Source organism: Leopardus geoffroyi, chromosome E1 (assembly GCF_018350155.1).
Source record: "Leopardus geoffroyi isolate Oge1 chromosome E1, O.geoffroyi_Oge1_pat1.0, whole genome shotgun sequence".
Classification (NCBI taxonomy): Eukaryota; Metazoa; Chordata; class Mammalia; order Carnivora; family Felidae; genus Leopardus; species Leopardus geoffroyi.
Window position 1 is genome coordinate 36830451 of NC_059330.1, and position 19037 is coordinate 36849487.

At 36.7% G+C, this 19037-nt stretch overlaps 1 protein-coding gene across 1 annotated transcript in view; it reads left to right on the top strand.

Annotated features, from left to right (window-relative positions):
- SKAP1 (src kinase associated phosphoprotein 1) overlaps nt 1-19037 on the top strand; it is a 280282-nt gene that overhangs the window by 61993 nt on the left and 199252 nt on the right. Inside the window, exon 4 of the mRNA XM_045488552.1 lies at nt 15211-15327. Coding sequence (XP_045344508.1) covers nt 15211-15327 — 117 coding nt within the window. The remainder of the gene's footprint in view (nt 1-15210; nt 15328-19037) is intronic.

Below are 19037 nucleotides of genomic sequence, written 5' to 3' on the forward strand. Positions count from 1 at the left end.
AACATGGGGAAAATAAAACATAATCCAAATAGTTTATTTTCATGTGGAAGGAACAGAAGTGAAAGAGCTCTTTTAGTGAGCTCAAATATGATTGGAGAATGTGGGAAAAGCTTTTTATTTTTATTTTTTTCTTTATTTTTTTTCAACGTTTTTATTTATTTTTGGGACAGAGAGAGACAGAGCATGAACAGGGGAGGGGCAGAGAGAGAGAGGGAGACACAGAATCAGAAACAGGCTCCAGGCTCTGAGCCGTCAGCCCAGAGCCTGACGCGGGGCTCGAACTCACGGACCGCGAGATCGTGACCTGGCTGAAGTCGGACGCTTAACAGACTGCGCCACCCAGGCGCCCCTTTATTTTTATTTTTTAATAAGACATAGATTCCTTTCACAATTCAAGTCCTGCTTGCTTTAAGAACTTTTTTTCCTACTTAATGTTTCACTTAAAGTTACAAAGAAAATTCACTGGGATCTTTGCCGTAGAGCTTTTACATTTCATGAATCAGGTATCTAAAGCAAGATATTGATCAGATGTTAAACATTAGTTTTACTTTTTGGATATAATGACAGTATGACTTTGTGGCATTAAGCAAACTGATATACTTCATTTTGTTTAGTTTCCCTTTTTGTAAAACAAGTTAATTATCAACAGTTATAGTTTAATCAGATTTGAATTACAAGGTATAATGTTTTTAATTAGAAATTTATTACTGGAAAAACATTATCATGAATAGTAGAAAAATTGCCCACCATGGACCCAGAGTCTAAAGCAAATGACACGATATTTAAATAAAAATTTAAGAAAGACCATATGTAAATATATGTAACAATAAAAATAATTTTTTTAATCCAATGGTCACTATGAGCCAGTGAAATTTCTTGCCAGCTTGAAGATTCTTTGAGTATCTCCATGAGGGATGTGAAGAGTTTCTGAGAAAATTATTCAGTATATTTTAATATGAAAAATTTCTACTGTGTGAACCTTAAAAACCCTATTATGAAATGGCAAGCCTATATCCCTTATCAAAGCAAATTGCCTAAAAATATAGTTTGGCATAAGCAACTAATGCAAAGTGAATAAAGAAAATGTTATTATAAAGCCTTATTAACTGTAGGCTTTAAGAGATGTAAGGGGCACCTGGGTGGCTCAGTCGGTTAAGTGTCTGACTCTTGATTTCAGCTTAGGTCATGACCTTGCAGTTTGTGAGATTGAGTCCTGCGTTGGGCTCCACGCTTACAGTGCAGAGCCTGTTTGGGATTCTGTCTCTCCCTGTCTCTGCCCCTCCCCACCCTCTCTCTCTCTCTCTCTGTCTCTCTCTCAAAAATAAATAAATAAACTTAAAAAAAGGAGATTTAAAAGGCATATCAACTAATGTGTAGACCTCATTTTCGTCTTGAGTCAAATAAACTATAAAGAATTATATCTGTGAGAGAATTAGAAATTTTAACATTGAATAATTTATGTTAAGAATCTACTGTTGACTACATCAAAGTAAAAAGCTTTTGCACGGCAAAAGAAACCATCAAGAAAAAGAAAGGGCAGCCTCCTGAATGAGACAGATATTTATTTGCAAATCATACATCTGATAAGGAGTTCATTCCAAAGTATATAAAGATACAACTTAATGTACAAAAAACCCCAAACAACCTGATTAAAAAGTGGGCGAGGACTTAATAGACATTTTCCAAAGAAGACACACAGATGACCGACTGGCAGGTGAAAAGACGATCAGCTTCACTCATCATCATCAGGGAAATACAAATCAAAGTCACAATGAGATATCACCTCACACCTGTTAGACTGGTTAGTATCAAAAAGACAAGAAATACCAAGTGTTGGCGAGGATGTGCAGAAAAGAGAACTCTTACATACTGTTGGTGGGAATGTAAATTTGTGCAGCCACTATGGAAAACAGTTTGGAGGTTCCTCAAAAACTTAAAAATGGAACTACCATATCATCCAGCAACTCTACTTCTGGGTGCTTATCCAAAGAAAACAAAAACACCAATTCAAAGATGTATATGCATCTATGTTCACTGCAGCATTATTTACAATAGCTAAGATATGGAAGTAACCTAAGTGTCCATTGATGGATGAATGGTTAAAGGTGATGAGGTAGATTTATACAATGGAATATTACTCATCCATTAAAAAGAATGAAATCTTGCCATTTGTGACAGCATGGATCGACCTAGAGGGCATTATGCTAAGTGAAATAAATCAGTCAGAGAAAGCCAAATACCATATGATTTCACTTATATGTGGAATCTAAAACAAATGGGGGCACCTGGATGGCTCAGTCACTTAAGCGTCCAACTTTAGCTCAGGTCACGATGTCACAGTCTGTGAGTTCGAGCCCTTCGTGAGGCTCTGTGCTGGCAGCTCGGAGTCTGGAGCCTGCTTCCGATCCGTGTCTCCCTCTCTCTCTGCTCCTACCCGGCTCGTGCTCTGCCTCTGTCTCTGTCTCTCTCTCTCAAAAATAAATAAACATTTAAAAAACAAAAATAGAAAAATAAACAAAACAAATGAACAAACAAAATAAAACAGAAACAGACTCATAGATATAGTAAACAAACTGTTGGTTACCAGAGTGGGTGAAATAGGTGAAGGGGATTAAGAGGTACAAACTTCCAGTTATAAAATAAATAAGTGACAGGAACATAATGTACAGCATGGGGAATATAGCCAATAATACTGTAATAACTTTGTATGATGACAGATGCTAACTAGACTTATCATGGGGCCCATTTCATAATATATGTAAATATTGGATCACTATGATGTACACTTGAAACTAGCAGGAGATAGTATGTCAATTATACTTCAATTTAAAAAGAATCTATTGTTATTATTTTAGGTGTGACAATGGTGTTATGCTTATATATATATTTTTAAAGAGTCCTTATCTTAGAGAGATATACACTGTGATATTGAAAGATAAAGTAATAGATGTCTGACATAGTATTCAAAATAGTATGGGAGAGGAAGGAAGAAATGGGGTGGGGGTGTATATTAGACCAGATGGATCATAAATTGACTCTGATTGTTGAGTATGGATGATGTGTACATGGAGGTTTATTACACTGTTTTGCCTTTTGTATGCATTTAAAATTCTCATAATGCAAAGATAAAAGAAAAAGAAATCCAGGTTGAGAATTTTTTAAAATGTGACATTATTCTTATATTTCTATTGTAAGAACTAGTACATTAATGCATTAGATATTTTATGTGTCTCGGGCACAAAATATGTAGAATAGTTAGCCTTTTTCAAAAAAAACCCGCAAGTTTAATGTTTTGTGATGGAAAGAGCATGAGTTTTGACATCAGAGGTAAATTTGAATGCCAGCTCCTCTACTTACAAACTGTGTGAGCTATGGCAAGTGACATAACCTCTTCATCTACAAAATGTTGCTAATAATATCTACTTCATAGTTATTGTGAGTTGTAAGAAATTATAATGCTATGACAAACTCAGGGGGAGTGCTTGCTTCCTGGTAGTTACTTACTACACACAACACCAAAGTATTATTTTTATGTTTCAAAGTAGGTCTATGTGAGTAAATCCATGCATAGAACTTAAACAATATGTACCTCATGTCTTCCCATAAAATTCATCTATTCCAGCTGAACCCTAGTATAGGGCCATGTATATATTTGTGAGGCTTGCATTTAAAGGATGTATGTGCAGGATTTGTATTGGTAGGCACTTCTGAGGTTAGATTGATGAGCTTGCTGCTCTGTAATGTCTGAGACATGTTGAATCGAAGCAAAGATGTCATTTAACTTCTCGTCTCTTACTATCACATACTTGGGGCATGTAGTTATGACAGCTACAAGAAGCAAACCATTAACGCAGCAAAGAAACACCATCTTTGCACTAAAAAAGGAGAAAAGGGTCTCCCTTTGAAGTTGGAGAGAAGTGTTTTTAAATTGATGGAGTGTACAGTGATTTTACTAAGTTTTATTTATGAAAATACTCTTTGCATTCATGCCAGAAGGCTTTAGCACAGTCGTAAGTAGGATTTATACAAAGAAACACAGCCCAAATTTATGACGTGTTTGCAACTGTAAGAAAAAGTCTGAATTTACAATATTTGTAATTTATTGTTAAATATCTTTTCTATCACTATTCCTGGAATGCTAATATTTTATAAACACAAGTGTTGGTTATGAACCTAGAATATCCTAACTTACACTACTTTTTATAAAGAAGTCTTCCAGAATGTTTTCTATGTCTTTTGGGGATTTAATAACGGGAAATGTACACAGGACGAATACTCTTGCCTTTGGCTTTAGCCCAACCTCTTAGCATCAACAATCTTGACAGCTGCTTTTGTGACTTGACTTCCTTTAGGCCTTTCCCCCTTTCCTTTTTTGCTGCATTTTATACAAATTAATCTGTAGAAAGTGGATATACACACAAGTTGTTTCTGAAGTTAATTACTGACTTTGATACCTTTTCAAATATTTTACTTCCTATACATCTACTGTTTGGTGCATTTTTTTAAAAAGAGTGCACCAGTATATTTTAAAATTAATACACTGTTTTGTAGCTATTGCCAAAAAGAGTTAAGATTTTTCTTTAATGAAAAGACTAATTTTTTTTTCTTTTCAATGTTAAAGTTTTCTAAGATTTTTATGTTCTTTCTAAATTCCCTATTCTGGAGTAGATGATATTGAGATGTAAGAAAAAGAATTGGAAAAAAATAAAATAAAAAATAAAGCCTATTGTTGGTCAAAAAAAGAAAGAAAAAAAACTGGATTTAATACAGTTGAAGGAAAAAATCATTGGAATCAGATGCTGCTGCCTCTGTGTCCTCTACACCATGAGTTATATGTAAGCATTCCTTAGAATAGGAAAGACTCCAAATAACCTGAATGTCTAGCATTAGGGGACTAGCTGAATAAAGTACGTCACATCCATTTAATGGAATATTACATACAAGTTAAAAGAACATAATACATATAGATGTGTAACATGTAAAGTTCTCCAAGGCATATTGTTAAATGAAAGGGCAATTTGGGCACACAGTGTACAATTCTCTGTGTGTGTGTACATGTATCTTGCACATGTGCTTGCTTTTTACTCAGGTATAGAATATTTTGGGGAGGATACACATGAATCTATGAACAGTGGTAACCTCTGCTGAGGGGGATATCCAGATGAGCGGAAGAAAGAAGCTTCATTATTCATATCCTTTGGTACTATCTGAATTTTCACCATGTGTATATATTATTTTTAACTAAATATTGGTTAAAATGAGAAATGAGGGGCGCCTGGGTGGCGCAGTCGGTTAAGCGTCCGACTTCAGCCAGGTCACGATCTCGCGGTCCGTGAGTTCGAGCCCCGCGTCAGGCTCTGGGCTGATAGCTCAGAGCCTGGAGCCTGTTTCCGATTCTGTGTCTCCCTCTCTCTCTGCCCCTCCCCCGTTCATGCTCTGTCTCTCTCTGTCTCAAAAATAAATAAACGTTGAAAAAAAAATTAAAAAAAAAAATGAGAAATGAAATAAATCTATATATGCTGATATGGAAGAACCTCCAAGATAAATGAATGGGAAGAAAAGTAGATTACAGAACAGGACAAATACTAACATTTGTTTTAAAAAAATCCACTAACACAGACTCTTGTTACATTGAGATAAAAAATTTATGGCACACTCAGAAACCCCCAGAATGGTTACCTCTGGAAAGAAGAACCAAGAGAAGCAAAGGAAAATGAGATTTCATTATATACCTTCCTGTAATGTTTGAAATTTTTTGCTCTGGGCATGTTTAACTTTTTTTTAAATCTAATAAAGAAGTTTACTATAGTTGACAATACTGTATTGTATATTTGGAAGTTGACTAGAGTAGATCTTAAAAGTTCTCATGATAAGAAAAAAAAATTTGTAGCTATGTGAGGCGATGGATTTTGACTAAACTTACAGTGGTGATCATTTCACAAGATATACAAATCACGATTTTGTCCACCTAAAACTAATACAATGTTGTATGTCAGTTATAGCTCAATAAAACTGGAGGCAAAAAAAAAGCTCACAAAACGACCTCGTTTAACACAATAGTGAGCTCTTTTTCAGTAGAATCATGATTTGGTAGTTTCATGTCCGTTCAGATTTTTTTTTCCCCCTCTCCTTTACTTACTTATTTTTACATTTGAATTTACATCAGGCAGAATCCTGATGATGGTATGAAATAACGGCATTCTCTGTTGTTTAGTGTTTGAGGGCCAGCAATATATACGTGTGTTAGGTTGACTTATCACTTAAAAGTGAATTTAACAATAGATAATAAAGTAGTATCATATAATACCCATGGTCATCGATAAAGACCACCTTTCTTACCCCATCTCAGTCTTTTTTTTTCCATATGTGGTCATTAAAAGTTCATGAAATTTCTTGTTTTTATGCAGATGCAAAGAATGAAACTGATAAATAAATGACTGCTTTAAGTTTGATTAGTCTGGGAACTTTTGTTGAGGAAAAAAAACATATAAATGATTTCTCTTGGAGAGTATTTTCCCTGGATAATACAGAAAAGTATGTGAGGAGTAGTTTCTGAACCGAAAGTTTGGGCATAAGAACTGATCTACTTCAGGAATTCTGCTTCTAATGAATTCTCATGTTCTGGACACAAAATATTGAGAGAAATGTGTTGTGAGGTAAAGTGGAATATAACATTTTTCGCTTTTCTGCTCAAAACTTCTGTAAGTAGGTTAAGTCTTTGGACTTGAACCCCAGTGAATTTGTTTGATATTTGGAGGCTAAATAATGTGATGGTCGAGCTTAGCTAATTATACAGCAGTAATTTTTCGCTGTGCTGCCCATCAACACATACTTCTCTCAGAAACTTGTTTAATAGTTACTGTTTACCAGGATGGCTGAAGTACCACTAATACAGGAAAGGGATGGCTTAGTTATGGACAAGGGAATTATACGATATGCAAAATGAAGCCTCCAGTTCCTGCTGACTCTTGTGAGGCAAAGAGTAAGAGAACCAACCTTCACACCTACCCTTGTCAGCTGACGTGTACTTACGCAGACTTGCCAGCCTGACCCGGTTCTTGATCACAGTTCATCACCAGACGGCATTTTCCTAAACTTAAAATGCAACACCCACTTACCCTCCGTAAGATTTGTGCACTTTCCTCGTGTTAGCGATACCCTAATGAAGAAGCAAAAATAAATTTTAAAAACAAGGAAATGCTCTTCCATGTGAAACTTCTGTTCCAAAAAGGACCAAACATTGAATGGAATTGTTGGTAGTGAGAGATTTTGGTTGTTGATGTTGTTGTTACGTGTTGTTATCATACACGAACACCTCTTTTTGAGGTGGGGTAGGCGTGGGGAGGCTGAACCTTGTCACCCTCTGCCATTTCAGCGTCAGTGGTATTGGAGGTCTGTATTACTCAAAGACAACTCACCTTCTCTTCAGTACGTTAAAAGTCATTTCATGTCCAGGAGCACCTGGGGGGCTCAGTCGGTTAAGTGTCTGACTTTGGCTCAGGCCATGAGCTCCTGGTTTGTGAGTTCTAGCCCCGCGTCAGTCTCTGTGCTGACAGCTCAGAGCCTGGAGCCTGCTTCAGATTCTGTGTCTCCCTCCCTCTCTGCCCCTCTCCCACTCCCACTCTGACTGTCTGTTAAAAATAAATAAACACTTAAAAAAAAGTCATTTCACATTTTCAGGGCTGCTAATCTTACCCACAGTCTATTCTTTATTATATGTTGTTTTATTTTTACTCTTTGGATTCTTTTCTTACATCTAACCTTCGCCCTATAGATCATGGAGTTCTATTCTTCTTTAGCAGAAGATACTGGGGTCCAACTGGCCTTACGGTTTCTCTTCAAGAGAAGAACTGGCCTTACGGTTTCTTCTTCAAGAAGAAGAGATATGGGTAAACTAACTGGGGTATAATAGATCCTAGAATGCATCAGGACTGGAAGTCGTTGCTAAGGACTACTACAATTTGTTATTTGGGAGAAGGAAACAAAAAAGATGGGAGGAGAGAGAGGGATGAACCAATAGTCATAAAATTGCTGCATTCATATGTAATTACATCTTTTTTGAGGCATTTTCCTACTGTGAGACTTAAAAGATGATAGTGCCAGAAAGGAAGTACATTCTTTAATTAAGCCAGGTCAGAACTGCATTTGGGTGTGGAGTATGTTGGCCCATTTTCTATGAGGCAGGGTCAAAACTACCCAGGATTCAATAAAATCAAACAGAAGATGCTGGAAAAAAATTTCAATATATTGATAGGACAAAACCCAAAGTTTTCAGTAAGACTTACAAAAGACTATCTTTTGTAAGCATGAAATCCCTGCCAAAAGGTGTTATTTTAAAAATCACTGTAGGGGCTCCTGGGTGGCTCAGTCTGTTGAGCGTCCAACTCTTGATTTCGGCTCGAGTCATGATCCCAGGGTTGTGGGATTGAGCCCTGTGTTAGGCTCCACCCTGAGTGGAGGGATTCTTTCCCTCCCCCTCTGCTGGGATTCTGTCTCTCTCCCTCTGCCCCACTCCCCAACTTGCGTTAGTGCTTCTCTCTGTCAAATAAAAAAATATATATAAAAAATTAAATTTAAAATCACTGCAACAACACTACTCCAATAAACTTGAACCCGTGAATTGAACCAGCTCCTTCTTCACGAAATCACTGACCACATTTGGCTTTGTTGATCAGTTCAATGCCTAATGTGGTTACTAGCATTACTACTATGTATAATGATTTATACTTTTGATTATAGATTTACTTCACCCAAGTAAAGAAAAAAAACACTAATTAATAACATATGCCATAAATCCAAGTCATTGATGGTCATTCAGTATGCTTTGCCTTTGAGTAATGATCATGATTTAGGAAGCATACAGTTTTGAAGATTGTACAGCTCAGTGGATTAGAACAAGGGCTTAGGAATCAGACAACAAGGGGTCAAAGCCTAGCTCTGCCACTTATGAGTCACTTATGTGACTTTAGGTAAGTTATTTAATCTCTGTGTCTCAATTTCTTTATCTGCAGCTTTGAGATAATAACATACCACAGGATTAGCTTGAGAATTAAATGAGATAGTATGTGAAGAATCTTGACCTAGAGCCTGTACCCAGTAAGCCTTCAGTAAGCTGTTGTATTGTTATTCTTGCTATAGCTTTCTCCTGGAAGTCAAAGCATGTGGAGAATTCAGTTGAATAGCTCCATAATAAGAATTAAACACTGAAAAATACAGTGGTCCAAGGAAAACAGAACTATGAACCAATAATTCCAGGTTATGATCGCCTGGTTGACATATGATAAACGCGTTTATTTTACATTGTATTTATCCATATATACCAAATACTTAGGTTTACATGTTTTGAATTCTGTCAAAGTCTCATTACTATTGAAAATATTCTAACCCAGCAGGCTCCATTTTAGTACCAGTTGAATGATAACAGTAGTAGATAGAATGTGTTATTATAAAGCCAGAATGATTGCTGACAGGCTACAATTTGCTTTATGAAGTGTGCGTTGTCACATATACAATTATCTGGTTTGTATTTGTTGCTGCCAGCCCTCCAGTTTGTTAATGTCCAGAAGTTATGCCTTATGTGAAACCTAAAAAGGGTTAAAAATCTCAGCGTTTTCTGGTGGGGGAGGGGTAGGAGCAGGAAGGTTCACTTGGTGGCTACCTTCTTTTTTTTTTTCTTTTTTAAGAACTAGGATGATGCTACACACTGCAGCCCACCCTACTGGTCAAAATGAAAAACTGCATCATAAAAGACCACTTTTTTGAAGGAGGGGGGAAAAAAAAACTTTTCAGTTTGTTCCCCTGGGTATTTTCCTGTCCAACCCCCCACTGACAGGTGTAGTTCATTTCTGAAATATTATTAAGCTATGCTGCACTTTTGGTTGTTGGATTCACCGATGTTGTAGTGACTGTGCTATAAGCGTCTGAGCAATTTGATTCCATTTCTAATCATTTGGACTGCTATTCTCTGCAATGATATCCCTAAAAGTTCTTAAGAAGGCTGTTATTCTCAGCATGTTGAAAATAATACAATTAGTAAACAGTATCATGAGCTAAAAAACTTAACGTTAAGCTCAATTTATTTCTTGTACATTCAAGATCTAGTTGGAGCAGCTTTTTAAAAGAATGATAAATGGGAACTTTCTTTACCTGACCTATCATTTGTTCTGTAGACTTAATGACATTCAGTACTATTACACTCACCCAGGGCCTTGGGGGAAAAAAAGAATATTTATACATTGAGTTATGGCTAGATGTTGGGGGGCGGGGGATGGCCAGGAAGTCAGGCTGCATCGAATGGAGAAGAATTTGAGACCTTCACTACACATGGATTAATCACAAGGACTAACCACGTAAATCCAAATGGATATTTAGAAATCAGTGAAGCTTCTAAGATGTTCTGTGGGAAACACCATACATTTTCTAATGCATGAGTGTGTGCAAAATGTTATCTAATTTATAACACAAGTGTTGACAGAACTTTAGCTTTGGTGTTGCAAATGGGCTCCATAACATATTTACATGTGAGGAACATTTCACATATATGGGCACATATGTACCCAACCTATTCTAGTTGGTGTTATATTCAGTAACTTAGGTGAATGGTTATAATAAGGAATAATAAGCAGCAGTTTTTCTAATCTTACCTTAGTTCAGCTTTGGGAACTGCATTACCATTAAATTGGTCTGTGAAAACCTGGCAATATTAATGCTATGAAGCATGAAAACTAACTGGATTTGGATCAGGGACCTTTATTTATAGCATTTTCTTTAAGATTTATTAGTTTAAAGAGGGAGCTGTGTGTCTCATGGGTTCTTAAATATTAAATAGAGTCAGAAGTCGTGTGTTCCTTTCCAACAGCAACAATAAAAACAAAGAACAAAAAATTGCAGACAATTCTACATTAATTTCAATTTCCTGATTTCATCCAGAGGTACTTGGTGAAGTGATAGCAAACCCTAGGAATTTTGAACCACACCATAGAAACAGTTGGTTGCAGACGTGAATAAAGTCTTTATAATAGAGCTCACAATTAATTAGAAGTAAAAGATGATGGCTTCATACTAACGTGGAAAAACCATTGAGCCTTTACATGTTGAATAAGCAAACATATACTTATATGTTTTATCTATTTGTTAACTGTCATGTTACTTTTTATGCTTAAACTGCTTTCGGTCTGTTTTCAGTTCTTCGGTAAAGTTGTCATTATGGCCTGTTTTTGTCCCTAAATAGTACCTGTAAGTTAAGAATCAGATGGGTTTGCTATGAGTCAAAATAGTTACAAGGGGAACATCATCATGGTTCATTTTTTTCCCCCCTGTTTTATTTGGAATTGAATTAGGAAATGAAAGTTTTTAGCAGTCTAATTCACTTCTCCATAAAGTTTATGGAGCAGCAACAGCTGGTTGAATCCATGGCAGAAAAAAAGCCAACTTCTAGTGGCCAAGCTATTGTTTCAGAGTTGGGGGAGGGGGGTGGGACTCATTAACTGTTAATGAAAACACAGGGAATAAAAACAAATAGCACAGAAACCCTAGCAAATAATTACCTCACACCTGACACAAAGCTGCTTTATATTTCTGCTCCAAACTTCAGAAATTCCCAACTTATCATTCTATGGAGCATGGATGAAATTGAGTTTGACTCTCAGGAACGAACAATAGAGAAATCATCCCCCTTATAGGCCCCTCAGCACGATACTCAGAGGAGAACTGCCATTGAATATACTGAGGAGGGTATCCGGTGCCCAATTCTTACGACACTTAGGGTAGAGCAGCAAATTACCAGCTAATAGCAGATGAACACTTGATATAGTTTCCCCAGATCTTGTACAGAAATACAAAGAAAAGGGACCAGAGGTGGTGGATGTGATTAATGGAGATATTGTGTGTTAGAATATATATCTGTGTAGAAATATATTGATTCTGAGTAAGTTGCAATGGGAAAGTGTGTCTCTAGTGGCAAGGGGTCTTGCTTGTGAGAAAGCCACTCTAAGCAGATGGAGTTCTAAGCCCTAATTGTAGAGCTGCTGAATGGAAGTGTCTGTCACTATAGTTTGTGATCATTTATGTCTGATCCCACTGGACAACGGTAGTGGCCACTTGGAACTGCGATTCTCAGAGCTGCAGATGAATCCAGCGACCACTTGCGGTTATGTTTTAAGGAAAAATGATGTTCTAAACTTAAACAAATCCAAAATGACCACAGTAATTGCTGGTTCTCCTATAAAACTTTTCACCCATGCATCTTGAGTAGTTGTAATCATTTTAATTACACGGGAGTGTCTATTTATATACTGTTATAGGCTTTTTTCTGTGTGTGCCCAAGGGAGTTGGGCCACTTGATGTGACACTAAAAACACTTCTAGCAACATTTCCATCATCAGGAACTAATTATGCTTGGATGTAAAGCATATTTTTAAATGTTTCCCCCACCACAACCATTTTTAGTACTGACCCAGGCTCTGTTTTTGCTGCATCGAGTTGTATACCTTTGCTGTTGATACTTTACAAAAGCATGGCCTTATATTTGGCACAGGAATGGCTGTTAAAAGCCCCCCTTGGGTAACTATGTCCAGAAACCATAGGAACCACATGGAAGTGACTTTTCCATTTGAAGTAGATAAATCAAATGCCAAATTCAGGCAGGTATTTTGGACGAGATTTTTTTTTTAAGTTTATTTATTTTGAGAGAAACAGAGAAAGTGTGAGTGGGGGAGGGGCAGAGAGAGAGAGAGGGAGAGAGAGAATCCCAAACAGGCTCCATGCTCAGCACAGAGCCCAATGTGGGACTCGATCTCACGAATTGTGAGATCATGACCTGAGCCAAGATCAAGAGTTGGATGCCTAACTGAGCCATCCAGGCGCCCCTGGATGAGATTTTTTAAATGGAGACTCTAAATCCAATTGAATTGGATTCTGGAACAGAAAAAGAACATTAGTGGAAAAACTGGTGAAATCCAAATAAAGTCTATAGTTTAGGTAATAGCAGTGTACCAATGTTAATTTCTTGGTTTGGACATAGCCTAGTTATGTAAGAAGTTGACATTGGGAGAAGTTGGGTGAAGGGTGTGCAGGAACCCTCTGTACTATCTTTGCAATATTTACAATAAATCTAAAATTATACCAAAATAAAATTTTCATTTAAAATACAACAAAACAGGGGGCCCAGGTAGCTCAGTCAAGCGTCCAACTCTTGATTTCAGCTCAAGTCATGATCCTAGGTTTGTGGGATGGAGCCTGTTTGGGATTCATTCCCCCACCTCTCTCTCTGCCCCTCTCCCCAACTCGTGCACTCTCTCTTTCTAAAATTAAAAAATTATGCTCTGGTTTCTCTTCAGATCGCATAAATCTTTCGCCTTTTACTAAAATTAAAAAATTAAGTAAGTAATTAAAACACAACAAAACAAAGCCCCTCCTGATCTGCTTATTTTAAAAAAAAAAAAAAAGTCTGGAATGCTAGAATATGTAAGAGTAGTTTTGTCAAATTTCTGAAGCCAGCAGAAAATTGAGTCTAGAACGATAGTTGATAATGTTCAGTATATCCTACAAATGTTAAATTTTGCTTCGCAACCCAAACTGCTACTTCTTTTTTTTTTTTTTTTTTTTTTTTTAATGGATTTTGGTTTGGCTCAAATTTTTGAAATTCCTTTAACCTCACAGCTCACTTTCAGGTTACTTGCCAAAGCAGTCCATTAGGTTGTATTGATAATATAATTTCAGTGGATTTGCAGTGATGTAAAATTTGAGTCATTTAACCTTCAGTCCAGGTTTTGAAAATTTTTCTGGTTATAAAGGCAAAATTTTGCAGTGATACTTTAAGCATACCATAATCAGCTTTGTATCCTGATCAGTAGTCTAATAAAGGAGAGCATTTCTTCTGGCTCTGACCAGCAACTACTGTGTGAGGTGGTGGTGGTGGGTGCTGTTGTCTTGTTTTAAACTTTTCTTTTCCACCATAAAGCCCATAGTTTATTTCTAAAGTCCTGTATATGCAGGTGTTCAACTCAGTTATGGACAAGCTACCTACCATTGAGTATTCGTAGAGGAGTCTAGATACGATCATCTAATTTATGGAAAGAGAAGGCCACAGCCATTCTCTTTTCATCATTTTATATCCTCCCTATCCTTCCAGTTTAATTGTAGGAAATAAACCTTTAAAGTGAGGCAATACAGATTCTATGTAGGTTGTTTGGTTTCACTGCTCCCTCGTTGAAATCCAGGGCCAAAACTCTACAGTGTTTACGGAGATTAGCATTGGTGATTTCCTTTGGAAATTAGTATTTGAGATAATATTAAATTCAGTTGAAAATCCCCTTTTCATGTTTGTGAAATGAACTGAGCAGCTGTTGGTGTCCTTTTATCAGCACACTGTACCTCTGTTTGGGGGATTTTAAGGAAACCATTTGCAATGCAGAGTCTTTTCTTCCGGTTTCTGAATGATCGAACATCTTCCATCTGAACCTTTTAAAGTATCATAATAGCACGGGCCACTTCTACAAAATATAATCCAATGTATGTTGAAAACACCCAAAAGGGATTAGCATTGTTTTAATTGCATAATTCAGTATTGCATATACATTACCTTTCATCAAAGCCATTTTACAGAACAAACATTACCTTCTTAGGGCTTTTAGAATTCCTAAGAGGTTGGTTGCATGGGCTGTAAACTAGAATTATAAAGAGAGAACTTTCTTAAGATTGCAAAACAAGTAGTGATTTAAATTGGAATAGAATCCAGCAAAATCTAGGTTCTCTCTGTTTTTAAGGCTCTTAGTTTTCAGAGAAGGGAAGAATACTGGCCTTGTTACATTATATTATGTATAGGTTAACCTTTTGTGTGATTTATTCTATCCTATTTGGAAATATATAGAGAAACAGGCATTCAGAGTAAAGGCTGTAATTAATGGAAGACAAGTAAATACGAATGCATATTTATATAGCTGTGTTCTCATTTTAAGTGTGATGGAGAAGTTTCTTTCTGGTGGCAAGAGGTCTCCCCACTCTCTGATAACCGTTTCTAAGTTCTAGTTAGTTGAATGGAAAATTTCCCAGCCAGGTAAGTTGGTTCTTATTTATTTTTTTCTCATATGTTAATGGATAGTGGCCATGTTATCTTTTGGGGTTTTGGGGTGAATCGCAGAAGAAATCTACAAAGACCTTTATAAAGATGTCCCAAGTGTGACCTGACTTTTGTCCTTTTTTATCCCTCAGGGGGAGACCAAGCTGAAAGTTTCCTTGGACAGGACAGCTCTGATGATAACCATAGTGGAACTCATGGCCCCTCTCTCACATCAGATGCACCTTTTTTGCCCGATTATCAGGATGAGGGTGAGTGTCATCTTCCTGGATCTTGGGTTGACCGCACTTTGTTACTTTTTGTCTTGGTGTCTTTGCCTTTTGTCATTTTGAACCAAGCTGACTTCAGTGAGTTTTCTGTATTGGTAATCACTAGTTTGCAAAGAACAACTATTTGTTTAGTTGTGGTGCTGATCCTCCTAGGTAAGTCAATACTTCTGAAGCTAATGTAGTTAGGGAAACACTAATTCCATGCTGGAGCAGGAAGACGTCGTTATTGATCTTTTTATAAGAACTGTAGCTCAAAAGCTAAGAGGGCATTTTAAGATTGCCCAGTTCACCGTCTTACAGCTTTCTTAGTTTCACAGTGTTGCATGAGAATTGGAGCTTTCATTTGGTGATTATTGGATTATTGATTTATTGTGGATTATTTGAGACCCTTGAACCGATAATATTATAGTAAGATATGATTTTTATCCATGCTTCTCACCTATCCCTCTCTGACCATGTTGGTGTTATTCAAAGGGAAGTGGAAGCCACAAGAACCACAATGTAAATCTTCATGGAGCATTCATTTTCCTTGAAGATTTGGGAATGAGAGGAGTTAAATAATTCAACTGTTACAAACATTACTTTTATATTAAATTTTATATTACATTGGTATGTAATAGAGTGGGATGCAAAATATGCATTAATTTTTAAGATACACGAATATAAAAATTTTGTCTTAGTGGCTGCTAGTTTCTGGCTCAGGCTCAGATATCCCAAGGGTGGGGGTTCACTGTGCCTCTTCTGGCATCTGGCCACTTGAACAGACGGTTTGATCATCACTGATGCACACGGTTATCTTACCAAAGCCTCTCTTGTGCCTTTTCAGTGGGGGGAAAAAGGTAGAGATGCTACTAAACTGAATATTAAATTGGAATCATATTATTCACTTAGGGATTGGGAGTAAAGTTGGTAAACTATTCCTTATTTCTCTTCATTAGCCTGTAATCTTTTAATTTATTTTTCTGTCAGATTTCCCTATGACTTTGGCATTTGCCAAGAGTTCACAATCCCTAATTCCTTTCTCTTTTTAACATATCCATTAATTCTTTTTTTTTCTGAAGCTTTTATTTAAATTCCAGTTAGCTAATATACGGTGTGATATTAGTTCACTTATCCATTAAATCTCATTTCATTTAGCCCATTCGACAGTTCATATTTTCTCCACATCAGAACTATGCATTCCATTGTGCAGAAACATTTTATTTTGCTTGAGATTTGTATACTAACGCAGTTAGTAATACCCAAGTTTTAGAAATTGGGGCTTACAATTTAGGATCTGTATATTGACTCAAGTATTACACTTAAAAACATTGTTTGGATTGAAAGCTTAATAGTTGCACTGGTGGTTTATTATAATTTTAGAAAATTAACAGTGCAAAACATTAAAAAAATCAACCTTCCATTTGTTTTTGATTAACCTAATGCTTGACAGAATTAGAACAGTAGCACCTCATTAATCCATAGGTCACTTATTTGGTACTTCCAACTTTCCCAAACACAGCTGAGAACACAATAAGTTAGCCAGAAAGACCTCTAAGTGGGAATAGATGTTCCCGAGTGCTGTGTTAACACTTACATATCATATTCTTGGGAAGACCTCGGAGGCCCTCACTGGGATTCCTCTTCTTACAAATTTCCTTTTTTTTTTTTTTTTAAGTTTATTCATTTATTATTTCAGAGAGAGTGAGAGAGAGAGAGCATGTGCGCACGCACCTCCACAAGAAGGGGAGGGGCAGAGAAAGAGGGAGACACAGAATCCAAAGCAGGCTCCAGGCTCTGAGTTGTCAGCACGGAGCCCAATGCAGGGCATGAACCCAGGAACCGTGAGATCATGGCCTGAGCCAAAGTCAGACACTTAACCGACTGAACCACCCAGGCGCCCCTCCTCTCCTTACAAATTTATAACCATTACCATGTTTTGATTTCTCAACCCACAGTAAGATGAAACATCAAGTTAGAAGAAGGGGCACTTTAGAGGCATCAATTAAATAATATGGAGGTGAGAGACAAGAAAACAACTAAAAACTTATACAGAAAACAAAATCTGTAAAGAAATAAAATTTATATAGGAACTTAAAAACACTGGGGCCATATCATACTGTAGAAGTAAGTGGCCCAAACTAAGAGCTCAGTGCCTTAATAAAATAAAACCTTTTTAGCTAGCATTTATTGAGCACTTACTGTGTGCCTTGCATCTGTGTTCTAAGTACTTTGCATATATCACCATTTAATCCTGTGAAGAGGCCTAAGAGGTAGATATTAGGATTAGCCTCATTTCACAGAGAAGGAAACGGAGACCCAGGGAAGTTAACTTATCTAAGATCACACAGCTAGTAAGCAATAGTGCCAGGATTTATACCTATGCAGTCTAGTTCTAGAACCTCTGCTTTTAACCACTCTACTATCTTTACCACTCTCCTTATCTATGTTGGAGATAAAGATAAAGATAAAGAAGATGGATTAATGTCTCAGACATTTTGGGGGCACCTGGGTGGCTCAGTCAGTTAAGCATCTGACTTCAGCTCAGGTCATGATCTCACGGTCTGTGAGTTCGAGCCCCGCATTGGGCCCTGTGCTGGCATCTCAGAGCCTGGAGCCTCCTTCAGATTCTGTGTCTCCCTCTGTCTCTCTATCCCTACCCTGCTCGTGCTCTGTCTCTCTCTGTCTGAAAAACAAATAAACATTAAAAAAAATGTTTCAGACATTTTGGTTAAGACTATACAGATACGAAAAGTTTGCTTAAAAGTAGTTTCATTAAAAATAGTTGAAATTAAAAAAAAAATAGTGTTAAAAGAGGTAAACCTAGTATCTGGAAAATTCCAAGGTGGAAACTTTGCTCCATAATAGTTCCCCATAAGAGAGGAGCTAACTATATTAGTAATATTAAATTCTTACTTCATTGATTTTAATTTATAGTTTTGTGCCTAAAAGTTAAGAGAATTCTCAAAAAAAAAGTTAAGAGAATTCTCAGAGGGACACAGTCAATGCCAGAGGTAGGAATACATTGTTTATGTGTTAGAAATTTGATTGTAGGATGTTGAAATAATGTTTATTTTAAAATATTTTTTTAATTTCACTTTTTTAAAGTTTTTATTTAAATTCCAGTTAGATAACATACAGTGTAATATTAATTTCAGGGGCACAATGTAGTGATTCAACACTCCCACACAACACCCAGTGCACATCACAAGTACACTCCTTAATCCCCTTCATCTGTATCACTCACCCCTCCCCCCCGTAACTGTCAGTTTGTTCTCTTTAGGTAAGAGTCTATTTCATGGTTTGCCTCCCTCTCTCTTTTCTTTTTTTTTTTCCTTGCCATTTGCAATGACGTAGATGAAGCTAGAGAGTATTACACTAAGCAAAACAAGTCAGTCAGAGGAAAACAAATACCACACGATTTCACTCATATGTGGAACCTAAGAAACAAAGGAGCAAAGAGGAAAAAAAGAGAGGGAGATAATGTTTTAATATGAGTTTCTTCTGCAAAGCACTGAAACCAGCAGAGTACCTGAGTGCCTGATGCATAGTGGGCACGATAAATGTTTGTTTCCTTCCCCTAAAAAGTAAAGATATATACATTTCCTGTGACATTAAGGAGGTTTTAAAGATGTTAAAATTTTCAGTAAATGCTATATCCTAGACATAACTAGATTTTACCATTATTGAGAACAGTAACACTTGATATGCTA